Consider the following 17,500-nt stretch of genomic DNA (forward strand, 5'->3'; position numbering starts at 1 on the left):
ACGGACACACACTCACAGGACACACACATCAGACAGGTATTACTACTCCTTCAGATAGGGTTGAAACCACAGGAGGTTGGTGGCACATTAATTGGGGAGGACGTACTCGTGGTAATGGCTGGAGCGGAATAAGTGGAATGGTATCAAATAAATCAAACACATGGTTTGTCAGCGCGGGGATTTGATCCAGCAACCTTTTGGTTACTGGCCCAACGCGCCTACATTCAGAGGGGTTTGGGTTAAATGTGGAAGATACATTTCAGTTGAATGCATTCATTTGTACAACTGACTAGGTATCCCCCCTTTCCCTTTCATGTGTTTGATGCCATTCCATTGACTCGGTTCCAGCCACTATTATAAGACATCCTCCCCTCAACAGCCTCCGCTGGTTGAAATACAGCATTTTGAAACAACCATTTGAACATATTTTTAATCTTTATCGAATGAAGTCGAGCATTTTAAAGCATTTTCCTGTCTATAATGGGTGATTTTTATAAGAAATATCCAAAATGTTTCCTCTCGCACAAACTTGTCTGACCTATCGGCAACAGGCGGCATGACTCTGATGGACCAATGGCTGTGTGACAAAGTCCCGTAAAGGCTGCCATAGGCTGTCATTGACCACAGTACACTCAACAGGAAACCACAGTACACTCAACAGGAAACCAACAGTGAGTTAGGGTACTAAATTATACTGTGTTTTGTGCTACTTCCTGAAAGACATTTGACTCAGTCTGATATCCTATGGGAGTTGAGACTAGTTCTGACTTTCTAAGAAGTATTTAGTTCAAATTACAATTCCACACTTAAGAGCATTTTTAAAGGACAAATTCTCCCTAAAATGAGAGATTTGTCAATTGCTTTTATAACCTGTGCAATGATCAAAAATTGCTATTAGTTCAGACCTCTAAAAATAGCCTAACTTTTATGTAGATGAGTTAGATGACAACGTCACCAAAAATGATGCGTGCGCTTCTATGGGGCAGGAGTCAACACTGTGTGGTGTTGTCGTTCTGGATGACCAGATTGTTAGCAACCATGACAAGAAACTTTTGTTGCTAAACAACCAAACCATCTTTGTTATGTTTTTATTTCCTGCTTCATGTTTCTATAGAAATGTGTTAGTTGTTGGCCCCTCCCACTCTTCTTTGGTGATGGTGTAGTGTGATCCTTCTCCCTGTGGGTGGTGTTGAACAAGGCTGCCACCCAAGAGGGCAGAGGAGAGTGTGGGTGTTGTTGAACAAGGCTGCCACCCATGAGGGCAGAGGAGAGTGTGGGTGGTGTTGAACAAGGCTGCCACCCACGAGGGCAGAGGAGAGCGTGGGTGTTGTTGAACAAGGCTGCCACCCACGAGGGCAGAGGAGAGTGTGGGTGGTGTTGAACAAGGCTGACACCCAAGAGGGCAGAGGAGAGTGTGGGTGTTGTTGAACAAGGCTGCCACCCACGAGGGCAGAGGAGAGTGTGGGTGTTGTTGAACAAGGCTGCCACCCAAGAGGGCAGAGGAGAGTGTGGGTGTTGTTGAACAAGGCTGCCACCCACGAGGGTGATGTGTGTAGATGGTGTTAGTGGTGTTGTGTCCGTTTTTATTTATTTGATTTAACCTTTATTTAACTAGGCAAGTCAGTTAAGAACAAATTCTTATTTACAATGACAGCCTAGGAACAGTGGGTTAACTGCCTGTTCAGGGGCAGAACGACAGATTTGTACCTTGTCAGCTGGGGGATTTGAACTTGCAACTTTTTTTGGCTACTAGTCCAACGCTCTAACCACTAGGCTACCTGCCTCCCCAATGCTCTAACCATTAGGCTACCTGCCTCCCCAACGCTCTAACCACTAGGCTACCTGCCTCCCCAATGCTCTAACCATTAGGCTACCTGCCTCCCCAACACTCTAACCACTAGGCTACCTGCCTCCCCAACGCTCTAACCTCCCCATCGCTCTAACCACTAGGCTACCTGCCTCCCCAACACTCTAACCACTAGGCTACCTGCCTCCCCAACGCTCTAACCTCCCCAACGCTCTAACCACTAGGCTACCTGCCTCCCCAACACTCTAACCACTAGGCTACCTGCCTCCCCAACGCTCTAACCACTAGTCTACCTGCCTCCCCATCGCTCTAACCACTAGGCTACCTGCCTCCCCAACGCTCTAACCACTAGGCTACCTGCCTCCCCAACGCTCTAACCACTAGTCTACCTGCCTCCCCAACACTCTAACCACTAGTCTACCTGCCTCCCCATCGCTCTAACCACTAGTCTACCTGCCTCCCCAACACTCTAACCACTAGGCTACCTGCCTCCCCAACGCTCTAACCACTAGTCTACCTGCCTCCCCATCGCTCTAACCACTAGGCTACCTGCCTCCCCATCGCTCTAACCACTAGTCTACCTGCCTCCCCATCGCTCTAACCACTAGGCTACCTGCCTCCCCATCGCTCTAACCACTAGGCTACCTGCCTCCCCATCGCTCTAACCACTAGGCTACCTGCCTCCCCATCGCTCTAACCACTAGGCTACCTGCCTCCCCAACGCTCTAACCACTAGTCTACCTGCCTCCCCATCGCTCTAACCACTAGGCTACCTGCCTCCCCAACGCTCTAACCACTAGGCTACCTGCCTCCCCATCGCTCTAACCACTAGGCTACCTGCCTCCCCAACGCTCTAACCACTAGGCTACCTGCCTCCCTGGGTGATAATGGTGTTGGTGTGATGACGTGTGTCCCCTCTCTCTGTATGCAGGGCAGCGGTTCAGGGGCCAGTGGTGAGCCAGCACATGGGCCAGGAGGAGTCGGAGCTGTCCAATGACAGGGGATTGGACAGCAGCCAGACATACACCTCACACCCCCACCACCAGGGGGAGCTCTCATACCTGTCTGCAGGTCAGAACCATAGACATTACCATATTTGGGTAGAAAGCGTTCCAGGTCACATAGGCCATTAGGATATATTCTATAAGGCTTAGCCTACCTGGCATTTACAAGAAATAATCATAAAAGTCACCTAATTGATTCCCCCTTGTTTTCATGAGAACAAGTGTCGCTATGTAGCTATCATTACATTTAGTATCAGAACGAAGTACACCGCTGATCGCCATAACATGTTTCTGTAGATCGCCTATCAGGGTCCTGTTAAGTTACTCTCGGCATCCACAACCAGTTGGTATGATACTGGAGAGATCCTGACCCCAGTAAATAAATAGCAGCTAAAGTAGGACTGTTGGAGACTAAATGTTAGTTGCACACAGTTGTGAGATTTGATCTGTAAGGCCATATTAACCATAGTTGTGTTGTATAAAAGGTTCTCACCTGTGTGTGTGTGTGTGTGTGTGTGTGTGTGTGTGTTTGTCCTAGGAGAGACCAATAGTTTGAAGGGGTCCAGGTTCAGCACCAGGCCCAGGGGAGAGGGCTCTGCGCCCCCCAGTAGTCCGTCCCCCCGGGTACTAGAGCTAGCCAGAGCTAGCGTCAGTTCCTGCCCTGAGATGGGCGGACACGGGGTGAGCGAGAAACACACCCTCTGTTTCGTCATACATTTCACATAGAACATTTATTTGACTGATTTCGGTGTTTCGTCACAGATTTCGTCACAGATTTTTTCCATGCTGTAGTTGCAGACACAATTTAGACGTGAACATTTTAATAAGACTGTTCTGTTTTCCCCTTTTAGGAGGATAAAGAACCAAAAAAGATGTCTACAAAAGGTAGGTCTTTGTTTTAGTGGACTTTTCCCGACCTTCCTTATTTAGATTATGTATTTACTTTCCCGCATTATGCCACTGAGATTGTTTTTGTATGAACATAGCCTCTCTGTTCTCTCTCTCTCTGTCTGTCTCTGTCTCTCTGTTCTCTCTCTCTCCCTCTCTCTGTCTCTCTGTCTCTCTCTCTCTCTCTCTGTTCTCTCTGTTCTCTCTCTCTCTGTCTGTCTCTGTTCTCTCTCTCTCTCTCTCTCTCTGTTCTCTCTCTCTCTCTCTCTCTCTCTGTTCTCTCTCTCTGTTCTCTCTCTCTCTCTCTGTTCTCTCTCTCCCTCTGTTCTCTCTCTCTCCCTCTGTTCTCTCTCTCTCTCTCTCTCTCTCTGTTCTCTCTCTCTCTCTCTGTTCTCTCTCTCTCTGTTCTCTCTCTCTCTCTCTCTCTCTCTCTGTTCTCTCTCTCTCTCTCTCTCTCTCTCTCTCTCTCTCTCTCTGTTCTCTCTCTCTCTGTTCTCTCTCTCTCTGTTCTCTCTCTCTCTCTCTCTCTATCTCTGTTTTCTCTCTCTCTCTGTTTTCTCTCTCGCTCTCTCTGTTCTCTCTCACTCTCTCTGTTCTCTGTTCTCTCTATCTCTCTCTGTTCTCTCTATCTCTCTCTGTTCTCTCTCTGTGTTCTCTCTCTCTCTCTTTGTTCTCTCTATCTCTGTTCTCTCTCGCTCTCTCTGTTCTCTGTTCTCTCTCTCTCTCTCTCTGTTCTCTCTCTCTCTCTCTGTTCTCTCTCTCTGTTCTCATTCTCTCTCTCTCTCTTCTCATTCTCTCTCTGTTCTCTCTCTGTTATCTCTCTCTCTGTTCTCTCTCTCTCTCTCTGTTCTCTCTGTTCTCTCTCTCTGTTCTCTCTCTCTGTTCTCTCTGTTCTCTCTCTCTGTTCTCTCTCTCTGTTCTCTCTCTCTCTCTCTCTCTCTCTCTCCTCTCTCTCTCTCTCTGTTTTCTCTCTCTCTCTATCTGTTTTCTCTCTCTCTCTGTTCTCTCTCTCTCTCTCTGTTCTCTCTCGTTCTCTCTTATCTCTCTGTTCTCTCTCTCTCTCTGTTCTCTCTCTCTCTCTCTCTCTCTCTCTCCTCTCTCTCTATCTGTTTTCTCTCTCTCTCTGTTCTCTCTCTCTCTCTCTGTTCTCTCTCGTTCTCTCTTATCTCTCTGTTCTCTCTCTCTCTCTGTTTTCTCTCTCTCTCTCTGTTCTCTCTCTCTCTGTTCTCTCTCTCTATTCTCTCTCTGTTCTCTCTCTCTCCCCCCCCAGGCAAGAGTACAGCAACGAGCAGGCGCCGTGTGTCGTGTCGTGAGCTGGTTCAGCCCGACTGTGACGGCTGGCTGTGGAAGAAGAGGAAGGAGAGCAGCGTGTTCATGACCCAGAAATGGCAGCGCTTCTGGTTCGTCCTCAAGGGCCCCACTCTCTACTGGTATACCAGCCAGCAGGTGAACGCATTCATTATTACCTCATCGTTGCTAATAGAAATGGTCAAATCAAGCGCTTTCTGGATAGATGGGAGGCTGTACGTGTCGGAGAGGGTTGGCACATGCATAAGAGGAACTAGGATAGTTGGAGAACCTCCATCCCCCCCAACCCCTATCAAATCAAATCAAATGTATTTATATAGCCCTTCGTACATCAGCTGATATCTCAAAGTGCTGTACAGAAACCCAGCCTAAAACCCCAAACAGCAAGCAATGCAGGTGTAGAAGCACGGTGGCCAGGAAAAACTCCCTAGAAAGGCCAAAACCTAGGAAGAAACCTAGAGAGGAACCAGGCTATGTGGGGTGGCCAGTCCTCTTCTGGCTGTGCCGGGTGGAGATTATAACAGAACATGGCCAAGATGTTCAAATGTTCATAAATGACCAGCATGGTCGAATAATAATGAGGCAACATAGGACAGGAAAAGGGATGATAAATATATGGACTCTGTGCCATGAAAAGCTGAGCGCTCAGTTGGGAATCAGAAAGTTCTCTGTTGATACAATAACGTGTAACTTCATTTAAACGTAATCAGATGGTTTTCGTCTACAACGCCACAAATGTGCATCAGAGGATTGATAACGAGCAAACTACCAAGCCAGCGAGGCAAGATAAAATATCCCAAATAGAGCTAGATGAACCCAGAAGAATAATATACTTGTTGATCGTAGCTATAGCCATCCGTCTGGTGTTTTCGTGGTCATGACTCACTCACTGTTTAAGTTTGTCACGGTCCAGACTCAGGGCGGCAGGTAGCCTAGTGGTTAGAGCATTGGACTAGTAACCGAAAGGTTGCCAGATCAAATCCCTGAGCTGACAAGGTAAATTAACCCACTGTTTGTAGGCTGTCATTGAAAATAAGAATTTGTTCTTAACTGACTTGCCAAGTTAAATAAAGTAAAAGTAAAATAAATTTAAAAAACTTGAGCTACAGAGCTTTTTGATGTCGGGATGCGCACACAACGCTCAACCATGATGGCTCTATACACAGACCTAGTTTATCATAGGTTTACTTCTAGAACATGGTAACAGTGACAGAACAATGTTTGTTTGGGATGGTGCAACATTACAGACCATTCAGATAGAAATGCATTGTGTAAAACAGAACATTGTCCATCATGATGAATGGGGAATCACGGCGACTTGACTGAGGATCTGCTCACGTCAATGTACAGTTAAATTGCAATTCTGTCATATGCTATTATATCATATTAGCATATCATTATGCATGTAATGTTATAGAGGCCCAATAATATCATGACTCACAGTGATAGTGTTATTTGCGTGTAGATGTACAGAGTTCCGTTTTACCAGCCTAAACAGGTTTCCACTGTGCAGTGTGATTTTTCTCATTCTCTCTGTCTTTTAGACCCTGTTTATTGTGATAAGTAGCCTGAGTAAACCAGAGAGAACACTGTGCTTGTAGGGTTCGGTCTGGTTTAACCAGGCTATCATGGCAGCAGCGCACCAGTGTCCTCCCTGAGATTGGAAGGTTGGGGGTTCGATCCCCGACAGACTTTAAAAATGCTTGGCTCTCAGCATGAATTGGGGTTAAGGCACTGCGATAGACTTGCGTCCAGGGGGTGTACTTGTACATCAGGCTGCCTCACGCTACAGAAACAGGAAATAGGGTCCTACCCTGTGGGCCGTTTTGGCTCGGACAAGGCTACTTACTTACTATCATGGCAGCAGTATTTGTGGTTGATTAACCTATTTATTTGTTTGTCGTTGCCAGGAGGAGAAAGCAGAGGGCCTGGTTCATATCTCCAGCTACAAAATAGAGAGCGCAGGAGAACACAAGAGGAAGTAGTGAGTACCTTTGCCACATGAAGTGTCTAGAGGAAGTATGGAGTACCTTTGCCACGTATCTAGTGTGATGAGATACAGTTGAAGTCAGAAGTTCACATACACATAGGTTGGAGTCATTAAAACTAGTTTTTCAACCACTCCACTAATTTGTTGTTAACAAACTATAGTTTTGGCAAGTCGGTTAGGACATCTATTTTGTGCACGACACAAGTAATTTTTCCAACAATTGTTTACAGACAGATTATTTCACTTATAATTGACTGTATCACAATTCCAGTGGGTCAGACGTTTGCATACACTAAGTTGACTGTGCCATTAAACAGCTTGGGAAATTCCAGAAAATGATGTCATGGCTTTAGAAGCTTCTGATAGGCTAATTGACATCATTTGAGTCAATTGGAGGTGTACCTGTGGATGTATTTCAAGGCCTACCTTCAAACTCAGTGCCTCTTTGCTTGCCATCATGGGAAAATCAAAAGAAATCAGTCAAGACCTAAGGGAAAAAAATTGGAGACCTCCACAATCTGGTTCATCCTTGGTAGCAATTTCCAAACGCTTGAAGGTACCACGTTCATCTGTACAAACAATAGTACGCAAGTATAAACACCATGGGCCCACGCAGCCGTCATACTGCTCAGGAAGGAGACGATTCTGTCTCCTAGAGATGAACGTACTTTGGTGCGAAAAGTGCAAATCAATCCCGGAACAACAGCAAATGACCTTGTGAAGATGCTGGAGGAAATAGGTACAAAATTATCTTTATCCAAAGTAAAACGAGTCCTATATCGACATAACCTGAAAGGCCGCTCAGCAAGGAAGAAGCCACTGCTCCTAAACCTCCATTAAGACAATGCCAGACAATGGTTTGCAACTGCACATACGGGGACTAATATCATACTTTTTGGAGAAATGTCCTCATGTCTGATGAAACAGAAATAGAACTGTTTGGCCATAATGACCATTGTTATGTTTAGAGGAAAAAGGGGGAGGCTTGCAAGCAGAAGAACACCATCCCAACATCCCAACCGTGAAGCACAGGGGTGGCAGATTCATGTTGTGGGGTGCTTTGCTGCAGGAGGGACTGGTGCACTTCACAAAATAGATGGCATCATGAGGTAGGAAAATTATGTGGATATATTGAAGCAACATCTCAAGACATCAGTCAGGAAGTTGAAGCTTGGTCGCAAATGGGTCTTCCAAATGGACAATGACCCCAAGCATACTTCAAAGATGTGGTAAAATGGCTTAAGGACAACATAGTCAAGGTATTGGAGTGGCCATCACAAAGCCCTGACCTCAATCCCATAGAACATTTGTGGGCAGAACTGAAGAAAAAAAGTGTGTGTGAGCAAGGAGGCCTTACAAACCTGACTCTGTTACACCAGCTCTGTCAGGAGGAATGGGCCAGAATTCACCCAACTTATTGTGGGAAGTACTGTAGTCACATCTGGATTCAAATAGCAATTTAATATCCCAGAACGCTCAATGCTGGAGCTAACTTAATCCTAACTGCCTATCTCTCTCTTCCCCGCTCTCTCTCTCTCTCTCCCTCCGGTCTGTCTGTGTCTGTCTTTTTCTCTCTCCCCAGTGTCTTCCAAATGTGCCATCAGCGCTTCCAGACTTTCTTCTTTGCCGCCGAGAATGTCAATGACATGACCAAGTAGGTGTGACGAATTATGAACACATCTGGTTGAAACCGGTTCAGGGAATAGAACCGAAAACCGACCCCAATTTTTTTTTCAAGTAACAGAATCAGATCCGGGACTGAAAGTGCTCTATACTGTACCAGAACAGAACCATTATTTTAAAAGCATGGGAACCGGTTAAAAACTTTATTTTACATTCTGGGTATTTTTTTCTAGTCCCACAAAAAACACAAATCAAATCAAATGTTATTGGTCACATACACATGGTTAACAGATGTTATTGCGAGTGTAGTGAAATGTTTGTGCTTCTAGTTCCGACAGTGCAGTAATACCTAACAAGTAATCTAACAGTTTCACAACAACTACCTAATACACACAAATGTAAAAGGATGGAAGAATAATGTGTACATAGAAATATATGGATGAGCGATGGCCGAGCGGCATAGGCAAGATGTAATAGATGGTATAAAATACAGTATATACATATGAGATGAATAATGGAAGATAAAACAGTTTAAGTGACTAGTGATCCATTTATTCAATTGGCTAATGATTTGAGTGTGAATGTAGGCAGCAGCTTCTCTGTTTTAGTGATGGCTGTTTAACAGTCTGATGGCCTTGAGATAGAAGCTGTTTTTCAGTCTCTCGGTCCCAGCTTTGATGCACCTATACTGACCTCGTCTCCTGGATGGTAGTGGGGTGAACAGGCAGTGGCTCGGGTGGTTGTTGTCCTTGATGATCTTTTTGCCCTTCCTGTGACATCGGGTGCTGTAGGTGTCCTGGAGGGCAGGTAGTTTGCCCCCGGTGATGCGTTGTGCAGACCGCACCACCCTCTGGAGAGCCTTGCGGTTGAGGGTGGTGAAGTTGCCGTACCAGGCGGTGATACAGCCCGACAGGATGCTCTCAATTGTGCATCTGTAAAGGTTTGTGAGGGTATTAGGTGACAAGCCAAATTTCAGGAGCCTCCTGAGGTTGAAGATGCGCTGTTGCGCCTTCTTCACCACACTGTCTGTGTGGGTAGACCATTTCAGTTTGTCCTTGATGTGTACCCTAAGGAACTTAACTTTCCACCTTCTCCACTACTGTCCCGTCAATGTGGATAGGGGGGTGTTGTTTGCTGTTTCCTGAAGTCCACGATAATTTCCTTTGTTTTGTTGACGTTGAGTGAGAGATTGTTTTCCTGACACCACACTCCGAGTGCCTTCACCCCCTTCCTGTAGGCCGTCTCGTCGTTGTTGGTAATCAAGCCCACTACTGTTGTGTCATCTGCAAACTTGATGATTGAGTTGGAGGCGTGCATGGCCGCGCAGTCGTGGGTGAACAGGGAGTACAGAAGAGGGCTGACATCCAGTGTTGAGGATCAGCAAAGTGGAGATGTTGTTTCCTACCTTCACCACCTAGGGGCGGCACGTCAGAAAGTCCAGGACCCAATAGCACAGGGCAGGGTTGAAACCCAGGGACTCGAGCTTAATGATGAGCTTGGAGGGTACTATGGTATTGAATGCTGAGCTGTAGTCAATGAACAGCATTCTTACATAGGTATTCCTCTTGTCCAGATGGGATAGGGCAGTGTGCAGTGTGATGGCGATTGCATCGCCTGTGGACCTGTTGGGGCGGTATTCAAACTGAAGTGGGTCTAGGGTAGAGGTCGACCGACTATGATTTTTCAATGCCGATACCGATTTATTGGAGGACCCAAAAAAAGCCGATACCGATTAATCTGCCGATTTAAAAAAAATATATATATATATTTTTTTTTAAATGTTTTTATAAATAAAATCTATATAGTGTCAAATAAATAATGAAATGTTCAATTTGATTTACATAATAAAACACAGTGTTGGAGAAGGAAGTAAAAGTGCAATATGTGCCATGTAAAAAAGCTAACGTTTCATTTCCTTGCTCAGAACATGAGAACATATGGAAGCTGGTGGTTCAATATTCCCAGTTAAGAAGTTTTAGGTTGTAGTTATTATAGGAATTATGACGCGTTGACTATTTCTCTCTATTCCATTTGTATCTCATATACCTTTGACTATTGGATGTTCTTATAGGCACTTTAGTATTGCCAGCCTAAACGTGGGAGTTGATAGGCTTGAAGTCATAAACAGAGCTGTGCTTCAAGCATTGCTAAGAGCTGCTGGCATATGTAGTAAAGTGCTGTTTGAATGAATGCTTACAAGCCTGCTGCTGCCTACCACATCTCAGCCAGTCGGCCCTATCAAATATCAAATCAGACTTAATTATAATATAATGAACACAGAAATACGAGCCTTAGTTTACGGATTTGACCATATTAATGAACAATCATTTCAAAAACAAAACGTCTATTCTTTCAGTGAAATATGGAACCGTTCCGTATTTTATCAAATGGGTGGCAACCATAAGTCTAAATTTGCTGTTACATTGCACAACCTTCAATGTTATGTCATAATTATGTACAATTCTGGCAAATTAGTTCACAGTTCGCAAAGAGCCAGGCGGCCCAATCTGTGGCATATAGCGTAACTCTGCTTGCACTAAATGCAAGAGAAGTGACACAATTTCCCTAGTTAATATTGCCTGCTAACATTAATTTATTTTAACTAAATATGCAGGTTTAAAAAAAATATACTTCTGTGGATTGATTTTAAGAAAGGCATTGATGTTTATGTTTAGATACATTTGTGGAAAGATTGTGCTTTTTTCGGCAATGCACTTTTGTTAAATCATCACCCGTTTGGCGAAGTTGAAGTAGGCTGTGATTCGATGATGAATTAACAGGCACCGCATTGTGTGTTTATATACAACGCAGGACAAGCTAGTTAACCTAGTAATATCATCAACCATGTGTAGTTAACTAGTGATTGTGAAGATTGATTGTTTTTTATAAGATAAGTTTATTGCTAGCTAGCAACTTACCGTGGCTCCTTGCAGCCACAAGGTCCTTTTGATGCTGTACTCGCGTAACAGGTGGTCAGCCTGCCACGCAGTTTCCTCGTGGATTGCAATGTAATCGGCCATAGAAGGACAGGGGGGCCCGCAGTCTTTGGCCGCGTCGGTGGCCCTGTATTATCCTCAAAGCTGGCAAAGAAGATGTTTTAGTGTGTCTGGAAGCAAGACGTCGGTGTCTGTGACGTGGCTCATTTTCTTTTGTAGTTCGTAATTGCCTGTAGACCCTGCCACATACATCTCGTGTCTGAGCCGTTGAATTGCGACTCCACCTTGTCCCTATACCAAAATTTCACCTGTTTGATTGCCTTGCGGAGGGAATAACTACACTATTTACATTCCGCCATATTCCTAGTCATCTTTCCATGGTTGAATGCGGTGGTTCGCGCTTTCTGCGAATGCCACCATCTATCCACTGTTTCTGGTTAGGGTAGGTTTTAATAGTCACAGTGGGTACAACATCTCCAATGCACTTCCTTATAAACTCATTCACCGAGTCAGTGTAGAAATTGATGTTATTCTCTGAGGCTTACCGGAACATTTTCCAGTCCGCGTGATCAAAACAATCTTACAGCGTGGATTCCGATTGGTCAGACCAGCGTTGAATGGTTCTAGTCAAGGGTACATCCTGTTTGAGTTTCTGCCTGTAGGATGGTAGCAGCAAAATGGAGTCGTGGTCGGGTGGGGGAGGGCCTTGTATGCATCTCTAAAGTTAGAGTAGCAGTGGTCCAGTGTATTGCCCGCTTGCGTGCTACAGTCAATGTGCTGATACAATTTCGGTAGCCCTGTTCTCAAATTAGCTTTGTTAATTAATCCCCGGCTACAATAAATGCAGCATCTGGATACATGTTTTCCAGTTTACATAGAGTCCAGTGAAGTTCCTTGAGGGGGGGGTCTATAAGTGAAGAGAATTCTCTTGGCAGATAATGTGGTCAGCATTTGATTGTAAGGAATTCTAGGTCAGGTGATCAAAAGGACTTGAGTTCCTGTATGTTGTTATTACACCATGAGTCGTTAATCATGAAGCATACACCCCCGCCCTTCTTCTTCCCAGAGAGATGTTTATTTCTGTCGGTGCGACGCATGAAGAATCCCAGTGGCTGTACAGACTCCGACAACATATCCTGAGAGAGCCTTGTTTCCGTGTACAGAGAATGTTACAATCTCTGATGTCTCTCTGGAAGGCATCCCTTTCCCTAATTTAGTCCACCTTGTTGTCCAGAGACTGGACATTGGCGAGTAATATACTCGGAAGCGGTGGGTGATGTGTACGCCTCCGAAGTCTGACCAGGAGCCCGCTCCGTCTACCCTTCTGCGGCGACGTTGTTTTGGGTCGGCCTCTGGGATTAGATCCAATGTCCTGGGTGGTGGCCCGAACAAAGGATCCGCTTCAGGAAAATCATATTTCTGGTCGTAATGTTGGTGAGTTGGAGTCGCTCTTATATGCAGTAGTTATTCCCGGCTGTATGTAATAACACTTAAGATTTTCTGGCCTAACAATGTAAGAAATAATACATAAAAAAACAAAATACTGTATAGTTTCCTAAGGACTCGAAGCGAGGGGACCATCTCTGTCGGTGCCATCTTGCAACAAAGCACCTATGCAAAGCCCTCCCTCTGTCACTCAGAAACTTCTTCCAGTGTCTGCCTGCCAGCTGAAAAATGCTACGTTGGGGACCGCAGCTGTACCGCAGCCAGGCAAATTGGTGCTGTGACGTCATTGTGGCAACAGCAAAACGCTATCTATCGACTTCTATTGACAATTCAAAGAGCCAATAGCAGATTCCCACCCGCAAAATTTCAGTTGTCTCTCGCACCCTACACTTGTCTTTCCATCACACATGTAAACAACTCCGTGAACTATAGTTTGCCCATTCCATTGCACTATCCATACTGCATGAATGGTGAAGGAATTTAATGTCAAGCTAAATGTAAAAAAAAAAGAAAATGATTTCAGAGGTTTAAAAAAGGAACAGAAAGGAACGATATAAACCAGTACTTTTTTGGGGGGTTCGAACCGGTTCAGAATTTTATTTAGCTGGTCTTAACAGTGGAGTGAAATGAAAAAATAAATTGTTCTGTTCAGATTGGAAAATAACTTTGGGTTCCAACTCCTGGTTCCAATATACACTGCTAATATACACACATACACATACGCTGTTCTCTTCCCTACAGGTCTCCTGCATATTTCAATGATTCATTTAAGAAAGCCTGGCAGGAAATACACAACTGAGGATTCCCCATAGAAACGATGACGGAGACGTCCCAGTGGTTTGAATATATTGGAACATTTTGATAGGATAATGTCTGTGGTTGTTTGACACCACACACACACACCACACACACACACCACATACCACACACACCATACACACACACACCATACACCATACACCATACACGCACCACAGCTGTGTGATGTAGACAACACTCGACTGAATCTCTCCATTGCGGTCTCTGTCTGGCTCTGAAACATAATACAGATGTTGTCTCTGTCTGGCTCTGAAACGTTATACAGATGTTGTCTCTGTCTGTGTGCTACGATCTGGTGGCTACACCCTCTTTCTCCCTCTCTCTTTCTCATTCTCTTTCTCCCTCTTTCTCTTTTTTCCTCTTTCTCTCTCTCCCACAAATACAAATGCACACATTTTAAGGCAGTGGCATTATCTCTACCACACAGGCCACTGATAGTTTCTTGACAGTTCACTGACAATTTGTAAGCGGGCCACTGATAGTTTCAGGTGAGGTAAAGCGAGGTAGGCTACTTCAAGAGTACTGACTACTGAGCGTATATGATAGTCTATGCTCCCACCTTGTGTTGGTTTGTCAGTACTACAGAAACAGGCAGAGAATTACATAGTACAAGGGTTGTTCCAGTTGAAAGTAAAGATTTTATGTTCTAAGTGCAGATCTAGGATAAGACCCCCCCGCCGTCCATGTAATCTGATTGATTATTATGAAGGCAAAACTGATCGTAGATCAGAACTCCTACTAGCTTTATGAAGCTTTTCCAAGATGGCGTAGCAGCCAGGCGTGTGTTTTGACTTGTCCCGTGTAAATATCGTTGTCCTTACTTTTTTCCAGTATATATTTTAATCTCACTTTGCATCAACGGACTGAATATACTCTCCTGCAACCCGCCTCAACCAATTACAGATCTGCTATTTTTATACTTTAGAACCGGAACCCCCATCAGCAGCTATCCAGCTAACTAGCTATTAGCTAGTAGTCAGTTAGCCACTGCTAGGGGTCTTCACCGTTAAGTCGGACACCAGCCAGCCTCAGCTCAGTCAAGACCTGCCAGTCTGGACAGCGCGATATCAACCCAGAGCATATCGGACTGCTTTTTCCCTACCACATCTCCGGATTCCTACCTAGAGGAGATCTGCTTGGAGGAATGGGCCAAAATACCAGCAACAGTGTGTGAAAACCTTGTGAAGACTTACAGAAAACGTTTGACCTCTGTCATTGCCAACAAAGGGTATATAACAAAGTATTGAGATAACAAAAGTTTATTGACCAAAAACTTATTTTCCACCATAATTTGCAAATAAATTCATTAAAAATCCTACAATGTGATTTTCTGGATTTTTTTTCTTCTCATTTTGTCTGTCATATTTGAAGTGTACCTATGACGAACATTACAGGCCTCTCTCATCTTTTTAAGTCGGAGAACTTGCACAATTGGTGGCTGACTAAATACTTTTTTGCCCCACTGTATATCCATCCTGCCCTGCCATTCTAAAATCTTCAGAAGGCAAGTTAACAAACAGATCACCGACCATTTCGAATCCCACCGTACCTTCTACCGTCATGGGTGCACCTCAGCCACGCTCAAGGTCCTAAACGATATCATAATCGCCATCGATAAAGAGACAATACTGTGCAGCCGTCTTCATCGACCTGGCCAAGTCTTTCGACTCTGTCAATCACTGCATTCTTATCGGCAGAATCAATAGCCTTGGTTTCTCAAATGACTGACTCGCCTGGTTCACCAACTACTTCTCAGATAGAGTTCAGTGTGTCAAATCAGAGGGCCTGTTGTCCGGACCTCTGGCAGTCTCTATGAGGGTGCTACAGGGTTCAATTCTCGGGCTGACTCTTTTCTCTGAAAACATCAATGATGTCGTTCTTGCTGCTGGTGATTCTCTGATCCACCTCTACGCACACAAAACAATTCTGTATACATCTGGCCCTTCTTAGGACACTGTGTTAACAAACCTCCAAACGAGCCACAATGCCATACAACAGTCATTCCGTGGCCTCCAACTGCTTTTAAATGCTAGTAAAACTAAATGCATGCCCTTAACCGATTGCAGCCCGCACCCTTCCGCCCCACTAGCATCACTACTCTGTACTGTTCTGACTTAGAATATGTGGACAACTACAAATACCTAGGTGTCTGGTTAGACTGTAAACTCTCCTTCCAGACTCACATTAAGCATCTCCAATCCAAAATTAAATCTGGAATCCGCTTCCTATTTCTCAACAAAGCCTCCTTCACTCATGCTGCCCGGCATTCCCTCGTGAAACTGACTATCCTACCGATCCTTGACTTCGGCGATGTAAATGACAAAATAGCCTCCGACACTCTACTCAGCAAACTGGATGTAGTCTATCACCGTGCCATCCGTTTTAACTCCAAAGCCCCATATACTACCCACCACTGCGACTTGTATGCTGTCGTTGGCTGGCCCTCGCTACATATTCCTCACCAAACCCACTGGCTCCAGGTCATCTATAAGTCTTCGCTAGGTAAATATCTCAGCTCACTGGTCACCATAGCAGCACCCACCTGTAACATGCGCTCCAGCAGGTATATCTCACTGGTCACCCCCAAAGCCAATTCCTCTTTTGGCCGCCTTTCCTTTCAGTTCTCTGCTGCCAATGACTGGATTGAAGCTGAAGTCTTAGATCTCCCTCTCTAACTTTAAGCATCAGCTGTCAGAGCAGCTTACCAATCACTGTACCTGTACACAGTCAATCTGTAAAAAGCACACCCAACTACCTCATCCCCATATTGTTATTTATCTTCTTGCTCTTTTCACCCCAGTATCTCTACTTGCACATCATCATCTGCACATCTGTCACTCCAGTGTTAACGCTAAATTGTAATTATTTCGCCTCTATGGCCTATTTATTGCCTTACCTCCCTAAACTTCTTCATCTGCACACACTTTACATAGATTTTTCGATTATGTTATTGACTGTACGTTTGTTTATGTGTAACTCTGTGTTGTTGTTTTTGTCGCACTGCTTTGCTTTATCTTGGCCAGGTCACAGTTGTAAATGAGAACTTGTTCTCAACTGGCCGACCTGGTTAAATAAAGGTGTTCTCAACTGGCCTACCTGGTTAAATAAAGTATAGGCCCTTGCAGTGAACATTGTCTCTTCCTCTGCAGGTGGATCAACTGTCTGATCACAGCCATACAGAAACACAAGAAGTTCCACAAAGGAGCACCGGACAACGAAGAGGGTAGGAGAAACTTTTCATGAGATTTGATGGGATAATTCTGTATTTCATCACCGTTTTTCTTATTATTGTGTTCCTTGATTGTAGCCAAATCAAAAATACATTACAAGCTCATTTCCCAGCCTACACCTCCTGGACTAACACGTTTCAATGGAGAGTCTCATCTGTGTCTGGGTAACCTTCCAAATGTGTTTCAAACTAGAACAACAGGTCTGGACAAGCGGAAGTTCTAATGATAAGGTTGATTGTTTGTGTCTTTGTGGACAGAGTGCTACAGTGAGACGGAGTCAGAAGATGAGGGGTCTTCTCCTTCACCACGCAGAAACAAGATCTACACGGTGATGAGAGAGACACACACTTTCACACTCTCTCTTTCTCACTCTCTCTCTCTCTCTCTCTCTTGGTGTGGATAACAAGTGTCTCAGTCCTTTCATATTGTGATGACTGTGTTATAATATA

The 17,500-nt window shown here is 44.7% G+C and overlaps 1 protein-coding gene across 3 annotated transcripts in view; it reads left to right on the top strand.

The window, feature by feature from the left end:
- LOC110498392 (connector enhancer of kinase suppressor of ras 2) overlaps window positions 1-17,500 on the top strand; it is a 101,997-nt gene that overhangs the window by 57,997 nt on the left and 26,500 nt on the right. For all 3 annotated transcript variants that reach the window (XR_005037804.1, XM_036955146.1, XM_036955145.1), the window contains exons 10-17: window positions 2,739-2,878; window positions 3,350-3,492; window positions 3,663-3,696; window positions 4,970-5,145; window positions 6,918-6,991; window positions 8,580-8,651; window positions 16,971-17,044; window positions 17,309-17,379. Coding sequence is in view for 2 of the 3 variants with exons in the window: in XM_036955146.1 (XP_036811041.1) it covers window positions 2,739-2,878; window positions 3,350-3,492; window positions 3,663-3,696; window positions 4,970-5,145; window positions 6,918-6,991; window positions 8,580-8,651; window positions 16,971-17,044; window positions 17,309-17,379 (784 nt within the window). In the remaining variant the exon portion in view is untranslated. The remainder of the gene's footprint in view (window positions 1-2,738; window positions 2,879-3,349; window positions 3,493-3,662; window positions 3,697-4,969; window positions 5,146-6,917; window positions 6,992-8,579; window positions 8,652-16,970; window positions 17,045-17,308; window positions 17,380-17,500) is intronic.

This window comes from Oncorhynchus mykiss, chromosome 19, assembly GCF_013265735.2.
Source record: "Oncorhynchus mykiss isolate Arlee chromosome 19, USDA_OmykA_1.1, whole genome shotgun sequence".
NCBI classification, from domain to species: Eukaryota; Metazoa; Chordata; class Actinopteri; order Salmoniformes; family Salmonidae; genus Oncorhynchus; species Oncorhynchus mykiss.